General features: G+C 36.9%; 1 protein-coding gene and 1 non-coding gene across 2 annotated transcripts; both read left to right on the forward strand.

Moving 5' to 3' along the window:
* The first annotated feature begins 416 nt into the window (after positions 1-416).
* Positions 417-498, forward strand: TRNAS-UGA (transfer RNA serine (anticodon UGA)). The gene has a single exon. It is a non-coding gene; the product is annotated as a tRNA-Ser (tRNA).
* A 4,972-nt stretch (positions 499-5,470) lies between these two features.
* Positions 5,471-6,654, forward strand: LOC107615488 (uncharacterized). Its single transcript, XM_016317546.2, has 2 exons — positions 5,471-6,078; positions 6,219-6,654. Exons 1-2 carry the CDS (start codon positions 5,471-5,473, stop codon positions 6,652-6,654), a joined length of 1,044 nt encoding a protein of 347 aa, XP_016173032.2.
* Positions 6,655-13,085: the final 6,431 nt, after the last annotated feature.

A 13,085-nucleotide genomic window follows, 5' to 3' on the forward strand; every position in this document is an offset into this window, starting at 1 on the left:
TTCAGTCAATTAGTCAATGGTTTCACTTCTTCAGATTTGTTTTAATTTACTTAGATAACTTCTTGGTTCAATTAACTCATTGCATGTGAATGAAAAATAAATTAGTTTGGTTACAATTAAATGGGCATATATTCTCATCGTAAATAAACCAAAATTTTAAAAAATTTTAAGACTTGCTAATATTTAATTTATTTTAATTCTATCCCAAATATTTTAAATATATTTTAAGATGACTTTCGAGGTTAATGTTGTTAAGAAACATGACGACATGATAATTTAATTGATATCTTAAAATGTTTTTATCTAATTACTATCGTGTGAACACGAATAAAATATTAATATTGAACACCCCTTGTTATGTTAGCATATTATAGCTATCTATGTTAAAAACTAATTAGAACGCAAAGTTCATTATCGTCGATATGTCCGAGTGGTTAAGGAGACAGACTTGAAATCTGTTGGGTTTCGCCCGCGCAGGTTCGAACCCTGCTGTCGACGCTTTTTGTTTATTTTATTATGAGAAAACTAAAGGCTAAGACTTTAAGCAAGTTTTTAATAAATTACAAATTAAGTTATTCCCATTGCTTTGCAAAGATTTATCAAGTTGATATGTTTTGTGTATGTCGTGTTTTCATCCACCATTGTGCAATCATCGATCGTCTAATCATTACATCCTTTTGCTTCTACTTAAATAAATTAGGTAAATTTTTATTTTGTTCTTGTTATTTTACATTTTGCTTCATATATTCATAAATGTGTATATTTTTTATTGAATTTTAAAATATATAAATAAAGATTACATTCTGATTTGATTTATTGGTTTGTTTATTTTTATTTCTTTAAACTATTTGATATAATATTCCAATAACAATATAGAATATTTTATAATTTATAAAGAACATATTATTATTGTTAATGAATACACAACTTCTATATGTATACATATTATCTATTTAAAAAACATATATCATGGGTTTTTTTTCTTGCATTTTTAGTTTTTGTTATATATATATATATATAGTTTATGTTAAAATTTCATTATAAGTTAAGAAAAATGATTATGTTTCAATTTGTTGAAATTCTTTTACAATTAAATATATTTTTGCATTAAAAGTTCATATGTATAAATATTAGTTATTTTTTTATATTGGTTACTTAACAAATAATTCTATATTTTTTTGTTGTAAATCTATGATATGTATATTTGAACCAATAAAATTCTAGTTAAATAGATAAGAATAATCATAAAAAAATATATTTTATCGCTAATACAAAAAACATTTTAAATTCTGATTTTTTACTAAACTATTCTTTTTAGTTTGAAATTGATAATCAAAGATATATATCAACTCTTGAAAACGGCTAATTTTTTTTTATAATGAATTATTATTGGTGTTTTTTGTTAATATTATGATGTTTTGGTGTAATGCAGTGATATGGGATAAAAAGAAATCGTGAGTAACAATTTCAAATAAGACAAAAAAATAAAAAAAGTTAACAGAAATCTCGTAAATTACGATTTTAAATAAGACAAAAAGAAATAAGAAATCGTGAGTTACGATTTTAATTTTTTAATTTAAAAAAAATGTAATTTATAAAATCGTGAGTAACGATTTCTTTTGTTTTACAAATCGTAACTAACAATTTGTATTATGTATCACACTTGTGAAATACACCCATTTCAACCCATACCAACGTAATACATCATTTCATCCATCATATAAAAAATAATTAAATGCTTGAAAACTAAGAACATATTTTAATAATTTTAAAGGAAAATAGAGAAAGACGAAAAAAATTGTGCACAATAATACTATTAATTTATGTATATCTTCTCCTTAAAATTGTCTTCAATTTATATGTAAATATGAATTATATACAAAAATAGAATTTATATTTAAATAGGTCAGTCTAATCTTATGATTTTTTTTTTATTATTATTATCTCACTGTACACTTCATTGTAAAGCGTTAAAAAGATAGAGATGAAAAAAAAAAAAAGGCGCAAATACCAATAGATTCTTTACGGTTCTTTTTTTCCTGTTTGTATTATTAGTGTATTGCTGCAAAATACATTTGAAAAAAAAAACTTAAACATGACTCAGTCACCAGCATGAGAAACGAAGATATACTTTGGATCTTGTTAAATCAAAATTGCATTATTTTCATGATTTGATTGTAACTTTTATGTACTAAAAAAATTACATAGATAATTTAATTGTATATCGTCCAAAGTACCAAAAATAATTAATTTGTAAATACATTATTTATAAAATAAGTTAAATACATAAATTTAATTAAATAATTATATAAAATTTTTTATATGATAAATACATTAAAATTAAATTTTTATTAATTTTTCTCAGAAGATAATTTAATTTGTAAAATAATAATGATGATACTCAAAAACTTTAATGTTTGTCTTTTTCTTTTCTTCACACAAATTAAAAAATCAAAAACCATTAAACAAAAGAAAAAGCTGAAAGAGGAAAAAGATAGAGATCGAAAAAAGATGGTGCAAATACCATCAATAGATTCTTGACGGTTCTTTTCTTTTTCCTTTATTTTTTTTTTATTATTAGTGTATTGCCTGCAATATACATCTTTGAAGGAAGAGTTAGATTAAACCAGTGTTCTGACAATCAAATTGGAAATTGAGAATTAATCATCGAATTGATTCTATTTAATATAAAAATTGGTCGATAATAAATTAATTAAAAATAAAAAATAAGTCAAATAACTAATAAATTAATCAAATCGATTTAATTTATTAATAATTAATTAATTTAAAATAATAAAATAATATAAAAAATATTTTTATTAAAAAATTATATATTTTATACCTAAATATATTATTTTATTATAATCTACTTAATTTTAAATAAATCTTAGTTAAATCTTTAAATTTTTAAATTTATAATACTACTCTTCGATTTTCGATTTAGGTTTTAGATGTTTGGTTTAAACATGACCCTCTAGCATTGATACCTATTTTTGATGCCATATGTTAAATAGGTGGATTTTTTTTTTAAATAAACTAAATAAATATTTTATTTACTGATATAAATATTTTTATATTTTTTTATAAAAATATATTTTATATTTCGTTTACAGTACAAATAAAATAATATTATACGTAGTTCGTTTATACTGTAAACGAAATAAGGCTGACGTGTATAAACGTGTATATTTCATTTACAATATAAATGAAATACGTGTAATATTATTTTGTTTATACGTGAAAAATTATAACATTTACAGTATAAATGAGATACGTTACGACAAATTTTTAGCAGCTATAAAAGGATGTACAACCTTTTGTAATCTTCGCAAACGACATTTCACTGCTTCTTCCTTACCTTTTTTTTTCGCAAATTAGCCATAATGTCTAGTAGTAGTGGATATTTGGTTGCATGTGTGTATCCTAATTGCCTTATGAGAAATGGTGACAATGAGACTATTTTTGAGTGTGAGAATCCCGTTTTGTTGCATACCCAGGGAGTTACTTCGTTGTCGAAGCTGAAGAGTCTGATATTAATCCTCTGCGTTGTGAACGAAACTCCTATATATAGGCACCTCTATGTCTTACTTTGTTTATAGTGTAAATGAAATATTACATATATTTTGTTTACATTGTAAACAAACTAAACTCATTACACAATACCTGTGTAAACATCATACAGTCACCATGTTTTTAGTCTTATTTCGTTTATAGTGCAAACAAAATACGTGTTATATTATTTTATTTACACTGTAAACGAAATAAGATATAAAATGTATTTTTGTAAAAAAACTTAAAAATATTTATTTTAGTAAATAAAATATTTGTTTAATTTAATTAAAAAAATCCTAAATAGGTCCAAGTAAAAAAGAAAAAGGTTTTGCTAAGATTTAAAAAGATAAAAATCATCTACACCTGTAGAAATGTATTGAAAATATATAGTGGATAACAAATGGTATGTTAGGGGAACAAATTCTGTAACAGTACAAGGATTGCACAATTGCAAACTATTTTATTGTAGAAATTGTCTAACCTTGTCTAACCTAATTACTATATATATATAATCTCATAATGATAGATGGTAGTAACTTGGGTTGTCTTTTTATATTCCTTTTCTTTCATGTGTAGGGTGGAGAGTTCTCTAATTCACTGGAGTATGAACTCCTTTGATTGATTTCTTCACTTTTATAGGATCTTGTATTGTATCTCTTGGGAAGGAATTTATTTGTTCCTCTTCCTGGGGCTTGATAATCAACTCCACATATTTCTTTATATTTTTTACACTCATCCACATATCATGTATCCATTCTTTCATGAGAAGTTCAAGAGTTGATGGTTCTTGATACGAGTAAGGAGATGGTGGCTCTTGATATGAATAAAAAGAGAATGATGGTTCTTGGTATGTATATGGAGATGGTGGTTCTTGATGTGAATAAAAAGAGGAGGATGATTCTTGGTATGCATTACAGACTGCCAAGTCCAGCCCAAGTAGTCGCCGGGTCGGGGTATCGCCCCACCCAGGCCCAAACCTCCAGCAAAGGGGTCCAACGGGTCGGTCCCTAACACCCGACCCAGGACCCGACCGACCTACCACCCAAAGCGTGCTATCGCTCGGGTCAGTATCCTCGAGGCGGTGCCCGGCATCCCGACCCGAAGTCCGGGACAACCTGCCCACGTGGAGTACGACAGCTCACAGCTCCTCTACCAATGGGCTAGACAATTACTAGACCCACCCAGCATAGTATATAAGGGGAGAGGACAGCTCTCCCCCCAAGGTACGTCACATCTTTACCTAATTCGGCCATCCTCTGGTACGAACTCTGACTTGATCGTCGGAGTATCCTTGCAGGTGGCCACCCCCCGCATTCCGTCCAACCTCCGACATCGCCAGCACACTTCAACCTTCGCTCCATGTCCGCTTGGGGTCTCTCCCCCTCTCCTACTCATCACCATCCGACTACCCGAGAACATCAGGTAACGAACATTAGCGCCGTCTGTGGGGACCCGGCGTAGACATGGAGCGACCCATCACTTCAGAGGAGCTCCGCGAGGGAGGCGGGGCCCGTTTGAGCAGGGCCAGTTCGACAGCCCGCGTTGCCGAACAACCGAGATCCCCCGTTCAACCCCACTAACAAATGTACACTAAGACCCTCGAAAGGTGCCCTTTCGGGGGACGGGAGCCGACAACGCCAAGATCATGCAAGAGCTCAGGTATAGAGTGAAAAACCTTGAGCAGGAGCTGGCGGCAAGGGACCGATCCCACGAAGACATCAGCCACTTGCACGGCGACGTCAGCCGGTCCCACGCCCACACCTGATCCCCCTCCCGAGCACACGACAGCCAAGGAAGAAGCCTAACAAGGCGCGAAGAGGTGCACACACAAGCAACTTCCCGACCCACCCAAGGCGAGTCGGAAAGCCGCTGGGAATCCCCGAAAAGGAAACCCGGGAGACAACAAGATCCTATTATCATGGGAGCCACCCTCTTTCACCCCTTAATCCTCAAGGCCTGGCTCCCGAGAAACTTCGACAAGCCGATGGACATGAGGTACGATGGGACCAAGGACCCCCAGGAGCATATCACAGCTTTTAAAGCAAGGATGAACTTGGAAGGGGTAGGCGACGCGGTCAGATGCCGGGCATTCCCCGTAACACTGGCCGGTCCAGCAATTCGATGGTTCAACACCCTCCCACAAGAGTCCATCACAACTTTCACAGACATATCTCGAAGCTTCCTAGATCGGTTCACGATGCGCATAGCCAAGGCAAAACACCCAATCAACTTACTGGGGGTTACCCAAAAACCCAGCGAGCCGACTAGGAAATTCCTAGATAGGTTCAACAACGAGTGTTTGGAGATCGACGGCCTCACGGACTCAATCGCTAGTCTATGCCTAACAAATGGCCTGCTGAACGACGACTTTAGGAAGCACCTCACAACCAAGCCTGTATGGACTATGCAGGAAATTCAAAGCGTGGCCAAGGAATACATCAACGATGAAGAGGTCAGTCAGGTTGTAGTAGCCAATAAACGACAGCTCCCTAGCTCGTCAGCTTGGCAGGCCCCTCAAGTCGACAGGTACAAAGAAGCTCCCAGGGACGGCACCCTAAACAAGCACCTAAGCACCCACGGGTAGGAAGGTTCACGAACTATACGCCACTTGCGGCGCCCATAGTAGAAGTCTACCAACAAATTGCAGACAAGGGAATCCTGTCCAGACCTAGGCCGTTGAAGGAGAGGACGGGAGGCAACAAGAGCCTTTACTGCGATTATCACAAGGGGTTTGGCCACAAAACCCAAGACTGCTTCGACCTTAAGGATGCCCTGGAACAGGCCATCAGAGAAGGAAAGCTGAGTGAATTCTCCCGGCTCATCAAAGAACCGAGGAGGCGGGAAAGGGAACGCTTCGAGGAAGATCGGAGCCAGACTGTCAAACCAAGGCAAGAACCCACAGTGGATGCCAATGACCCCCCAACTTTTGTGGTCAACATCGTGGTCAGGAGCGACAGCCCCCCTAAATCCAAGTCGGCAGCCAAAAGGGACACCCGAGTACTCTCTATCTCGACAGATGGCCCCAGCAAAAGGCATCCCACAATATCATTTGGCCCAAAAGATAAGTGGTTCAATGACCTCCCCGAAAACCCCCCATGGTAGACTTCGTAGTCTTTAGAGACTCCACTGCCTATAATATCATCCTAGGAAGAAAAACTTTCAATGAATTCTCAGCTGTGATATGCACCAAGTTCCTAACAATGAAGTTCATAACGAACAAGGGAACAATTGGTTCCATAAGGGGAGACCTAGAAACGGCAGTCGCCTGCGACATCGCTAGTCTCTCCTTGAGGAAAGAATCTAAGAAGGCAGCCAACGTGTTCTTGGCAGATCTGGACGTCAGGATGGAGGAAAAGCCAAGACCAGAACCAGAAGGGGACATGGAAAAGTTCCAGATAGGAAAAACGGCAGACCAGTTTACCTTCGTAAATAGAAACCTGTCCCATGAACTTAAGGGCCCTCTTATAGAGATCGTGAGGGCAAATGGCGACCTCTTTGCATGGACCCCATCAGACATGCCGAGATTGGATCCCGAGGTCATGTCCTACCGACTAGCCATAAAACTTGATGCCAAACCGGTAGCCCAGCGGCGAAGGAAGATGTCGCAAGAAAGGGCTGAAGAAGTCACCAAACAAACAGCAGGATTACTAGAAGCAGGGTTCATCAAGGAACTCGAGTACTCGACATGGCTATCCAACGGCATCCTAGTAAAAAAAGCCAGCGGAAATGGAGAATGTGTGTCGATTACTCTGACCTAAACAAAGCGTGCCCAAAAGACTCCTTTCCCCTCCCCAACATTGACACCTTGGTCGACTCGGCGGCAGGATATCATTTCCTCAGCTTCATGGATGCCTATTCTGGCTATAACTAGATCCCGATGCACCGACCTGACGAGGACAAAATGGCATTCATAACACCAGGAGGCACCTTTTGCTACAAAGTAATGCCCTTTGGACTGAAGAATGCAGGGGCTACCTACCGAAGACTAAGGAGCCGAGTCTTCCATGACCTCATCGGCAAGTCGGTAGAGGTTTACGTCGACGACATCCTGGTAAAAACAACAGAGCCGAACAAGCTAATAGACGACCTCCAGGCTGTCTTCAAGGCACTAAGGAAATTCAACATGAGACTCAATCTGCTTAAATGCGCATTGACGAGAGGATTTTCACCAGTAAAGAGATTCATAGAAACAGTTGCGTTGTAGATATAGTCTTTAAACTGACAAAAATCCCTTCGTACAAACGTTTTGGGTGTCACAAGTAACAAACTCCTTTAGAAATTGTTAACCGAGTATTCAAACCTCGGGTCGTCTTCTCAAGGAACTGCGAGGAAGTATGTTCTTACTATTGGCTATAAAGATTGTAATCGGGGTTTAGAAGATGAGAATCAAGTAATTTAAATGACAAGTAAAGTAAATGGCAATTAAAATAAATAAATAAATACTATAAAGCAGACTTTTGACAAGGTAAGAGAAGTTGGAGGTCCAACGTAGTTATCTCTCTCAACTATAATGAAAGTTGAATCTAAACTCCACTTGATCAACCTGTACCAGGGCAAGGAAAAGTCAAGGGACTAATTAAATTGACCTTTGAATCCTATTTATTTCCTAAGAAAAGGTTGGGATTACTCAAGTTCAGCTCAATTAGCAAGATAACGATTATCAATTATGTTGAGTTTAATAACTGTTGAGTTACTAAATTCTTAACCAAAACCAAAAGGGGAAAAAGTAAAATTGCTGGAATAATAAAAATAATCCTTAGATGGGAAGCAATGGTAACTTAAATCGAAGAGAACAATCATGAACTGAAAATACCTCAATTATCATTAATTCAAATAACAGTCTGTAACATGGAAGAATTCTTAAATCAAATTATAATAATCAATTCAAATGTTGGAATAAATAAATAGAAGTAAAACTAAAATAAAAGAACATTAAACCTGGGATCCAGAGTTACTCTTAAAACAAGAAGAAATCCTAAATCCTAAAAGAGAGAGAGAAGATCTCTCTCACAACTAAATCTAAATCATTGAAAGGTAAAATACGCGAGCTCTCTTTGAATGGGTGCATTTCCACACTTTATAACCTCTGGTCTATGTTGTCTGTACTTGGATCTGGGCCAAAAAGGGCTTCAGAATTCGCTGGGGGCGTATTCTGTAAATTCTGATACGTGGCCTCTGTCACGCGTCCGCGTGGGTCACGCGGTCGCGTAATTTGGAGCTTTTTCTTGCCACGCGGTCGCGTCAGTCATGCGACCGCGTCATATGCGTTCTGCTTAAGGCGCGCGGTCGCGTCAGTCATGCGGCCGCGTCGCTGCTGATTCGTGCTTGGCACGCGATCGCGTTGTCCATGCGATCGCGTGGATACCAGTTTCCTTAAAGCTCCGTTTTGCTTTCTCCTTCCATTTTATTATGTTTTCTTTTCCATCCTTTAAGTCATTCTGCCTTAGAAAATCTGAAACTACTCAACACACTAATAACGGCATTGAATGGAAATAAAGGTAATTAAATTAATTAATTTTAAAGCTTAGGAAACATGTTTTTCACAATATGACATAATAAGGAAGGGAAAGTAAAACCATGCAATTAATGTGAATAAGCAGGTGAAGGATTGTATAAATCACTCAAATTAAGCACAAAAGAACTCATGAAATATGGGTTTATCAACCTCCCTACACTTAAACACTAGCATGTCCTCATGCTAAATCCAAGGTAAATAATTAAGGTTAAAGTGATGGAATGTCATGCAATGCAACCTAATTTAAATGCAACTACCTAAATGAATGATGCATCATGCAACTCTAATTTATTCACTCATATATAAAGCTTACATGTAGTAAAGTTAATTCACATTCTCAAGGAGTCATGTATATATATATAGCCAACCCTTAAATAATAAAGTATTTTAGCAAATGAGATGGGAAAGAAAATATTGTACAAACTTGCAAAACAATTAGTAAATTAAGTACAGATATATGTTGATGAGTTATTGAACCCTCACTGGATTTTGTGTTTACTCTCTAGTCACTCAGTGTTTATTGGGTTTATTCACTCCATTTTTCTTTTTATTCTTTATTTCTATGGCTTTGTTTTTCATCTAACCAATCAACAATTATAGAATATAGTCATACCAAAAAGTCATGAGGTCTTTATTGAGGTTGTAATGGGGTCAAGGTAAGGGTAAGGATTTTATGTATAGGGTCAAGTGAGCTAATAAGTGAATCCTTAATTAGACTAAGATCTCACCTAACATACATATTTAGTAAAACAAAAATTTCTTTACCCATTTTCCCATATTATCCCACTTATTGTTACATGCTCATGTTTCACTCTTTATTTTTATCCCATGTGCATTGTTTTTATTTTGCATTGGGAAATTTGTTTGTATCCCCTTTTATTCAAATGCTGAAAAAAATAACTTTCTCTTTTTTTTCTTTTTTTTAATGCACATGGTAATTGAATCACTTAGATTTTCTCATGAGCATGCTTCCCAAATTTTATTTTATTCCTTTTAACTTTTCTACCTTTTTTTTCTATCATCCATGTTCCCAAAAGGTTTTCCACTTTTAACTCTATTCATGATTTTCTATCTTAAGCTAACCAAGGATTCACTTGGGATTTTCTTTTGTTTTTCTGCTTAAGGCTAGTAATTTGGCTAAAGAGAATAAAGGGGTTTTAAAAGGCTCAAGGGGGCTAACAAGGGTGATGTAAAAGGTAGGCTAATTTAGGGTGAGTGAGCTAAAATCAAATGATGGCCTCAATCATTCTCTTGGTATGTATCTATTCTATATTCTATAATTGGACATATAGATTAAAGCAAAGGAAAGAACATCAGAATAAAAAGAAATGTAACACACAGAAATGAAATTATGGTTTGAATGCAACCATACAATTTAAGCTCAAGACTCACAGGCTGTGTGTTCTCTAACTCAAGCATCATATATCATTTATATATTGTATGCAGGTTTAGTTAAAAATTCCCATTATTCTCATAAAAAAATTATTTAGGGTAGCTTTTAAAGTTTTAATGTTCCTCCTTGATGAAATGTTGTCAGCTTAACTACATCATGTAATGCTATATACAAGTTTTGTGGATTTAAATCTGATATGTTCAATTTCCTAGCTTACTTCCTTTTTATATTTTTCAATTTAAACTATACTATCTTATGCTAAAAAAGGTAAACTATACTAATTAATCCACTAATAAATCAGAATTGCAAACTAAACTAAATAGCTAAAATAAACTAAATGGCTAAAGTATGAACTAAAGATGCAAAATGCAGAAAATAGAGTAAAAATACATAAAAGCAATGTATAAGTACTCAGAAAATAACAGTAAAAGGAAAAATACAGAAAAATATCTAAAATAAAAGAAAAAGTATGTAGTGGTTCACCAAAATAAACGCCAGAGATGGCGACCTCCCCACACTTAAAAGGAAGCATCGTCCTCGATGCTCAATCAAGCCGGGTGTGAAGGAGTGTCATCACTGGGAGGGATGGTAGCGGGGGTCTCAGTGGTGGTGGTGGGCTGAGGGTCTGGCTGCTGTGGAGGAGGTGCTGACTGAATCGGGATCTCAAGATCTGCAGCCTCAATCTGATGTGGGACCGCTGCCTGTGGTGCGGCTGGTGCTGCCTCCTGGGGATGGGTCTCTGCCTCGGGCGCATCCGCCTCCTCCTCAAATGCCTCGGATGGTGTGTCGGGCTCGGAGGGGATGTCGCCGGATCGTATCATCAGCTTTAGGTGCTCATAGCGCCGCTTGTTGCGACGCTCCATCTGGTCAAGTCGTCGGAACAAGCGGTGCACCAGATGATAGACGGGCTCTGTGGCAGGTGGAGGTGCAGTGGTGGTAGCAGGGGTAGGTGGTGCAGCAGTAGAGGAAGAGGGTCCAGCAGACTGTGGGGCCGACTCATCAGTAGCAGTGAATGGTGCTGGTCTGTGGCCCAGGGCTAAGAAGTTCCGGCTGTGCGGAATGATCTTCCTGCAATCCGCCGCTGGTGGTCTCTCATCGGCATCCTCCCATGGCACGTCAGCTCAACGGCCAAGCTGTGTAACTAGATATGGAAAGGGGAGGGTGCCTCGGACGTGGACCCTGGCCATATAATGCCGAATGAAATGTGGCAGATAAAGGTCCTTACCCTCCAGGACACACCAAAGGAGGGTGATCATAGCAGTCGGGATCTCCATCTCGTGAGTACTCGGCATCACATAATTACTCAAGATCTGATGCCATAACCGAGCCTCATCATTTAAGTACGCTCTCTTGATCCCTCTAGGCATCGTAGTGTCCTGACCCATCTCCCAAGGAACTGTTGGGTCGAGAGCTATCCGTGCCTTTACAGCATCCCAATCAAACTTCATCTGGCGCATGTCCTCCTCAGCCTTTGAATAACCATCAGGCTAATCGGATTTGGCTGGGAGCCGGAGAATGTCCTCTAAGGCCTCCTCAGTGACCAGAATTTGTTTTCCTCTCAGATTCACTGCATCTAGGGTAGTGAGATAGTAGTTGCAGTAGAATTCCCGGACCCAAGATGCGTTGACCTCTGTTAGTGTTCTCTCCAGAAAGAACCAGCCCCTTTGCTTAATTTGCTCAGTGGTGTATTGCTGGAGGGCTTCTGGAATCTTCAGAGTTCATTCCAGGTATAGATTTTTGGAGTTTGCAAAAGCCGGGTACTTCAACTCACAGTACCGGTTTGCAAATTTTATAGGATCAGTCGCAGGGAGCAGCTGGTCAGTTTTTTCCTGCTGTGTGAAGTTCTTCTCCCACCATGAAGAATCATGCATTAAAGAAATGATGGACTGGGAGGAATCTCCTCTCTTGCGCTTGCCAGTAGCCTTGCCTTTTCCTTTCCTCTGTGAGGCAGACATCCTGAAAAACAGAAAATCAGGATATGGATAAAAATAGGAAAGTAATTAGGCAATAAAGGAAACTCAAAGCAGCAAGGGAGAAATAAAATAAGGAAAATGAGTAAATAAAATGTGATTGAATTCATGTTAAGTGGAAAAATAAACAATATGCCATGGTTAGAAAGTTAGAGGAAAGTGAAAATAATTAGAAAAGAGATTAAAAGGGTTAAAATGGTTAGAATTTGAAAAAAAAATTAGTAAATAAAATTAGTGAGTTAGTAAAGTGCGGGTTAAAGTAAGTGGCATAGAAAAATTCCATATAACAAGGATTCACAGGTAAGAATAGAAGTACTCATAATCGAACAAGGAAAACAGGGTGATGCTGATTCGAATAGAAATAAAGAAAGCAAAAATTGGAATAAGTGAATCACAAATGCAGTTTATGAACCAGGAAATCAAAGAGGAGAAGGATGTCTGCCATAGCATTCATGAAATGGTTTGGGTAAAGCAGAGTAAAACAGAGTTCAGAAATGCCAAACCAAAACATGAATGAAAACAATTTTTTTTAAAAAATTTGGGCAGCATTCCGGCTAAAATTGGATTATCCCAGAAAATAAACAGAAATCATAGCAGTTCATATGAATTTAAAAACTAGCTGCAGTTACCAGCAATGAATAGAAACAGGAAAATT

The sequence above is a fragment of the Arachis ipaensis genome, chromosome B9 (assembly GCF_059453495.1).
Source record: "Arachis ipaensis isolate K30076 ecotype BB chromosome B9, ASM5945349v1, whole genome shotgun sequence".
Lineage (NCBI taxonomy): Eukaryota > Viridiplantae > Streptophyta > Magnoliopsida > Fabales > Fabaceae > Arachis > Arachis ipaensis.

Excerpts from the sequence above, each read along its gene's own strand:
- LOC107615488 (XM_016317546.2), top strand. The coding sequence starts at position 5,471 with ATGGGAGCCACCCTCTTTCACCCCTTAATCCTCAAGGCCTGGCTCCCG. Across the intron at positions 6,079-6,218 it reads CAGGCCCCTCAAGTCGACAG|ACCTAGGCCGTTGAAGGAGA; the intron begins GTACAAAGAAGC and ends AATCCTGTCCAG.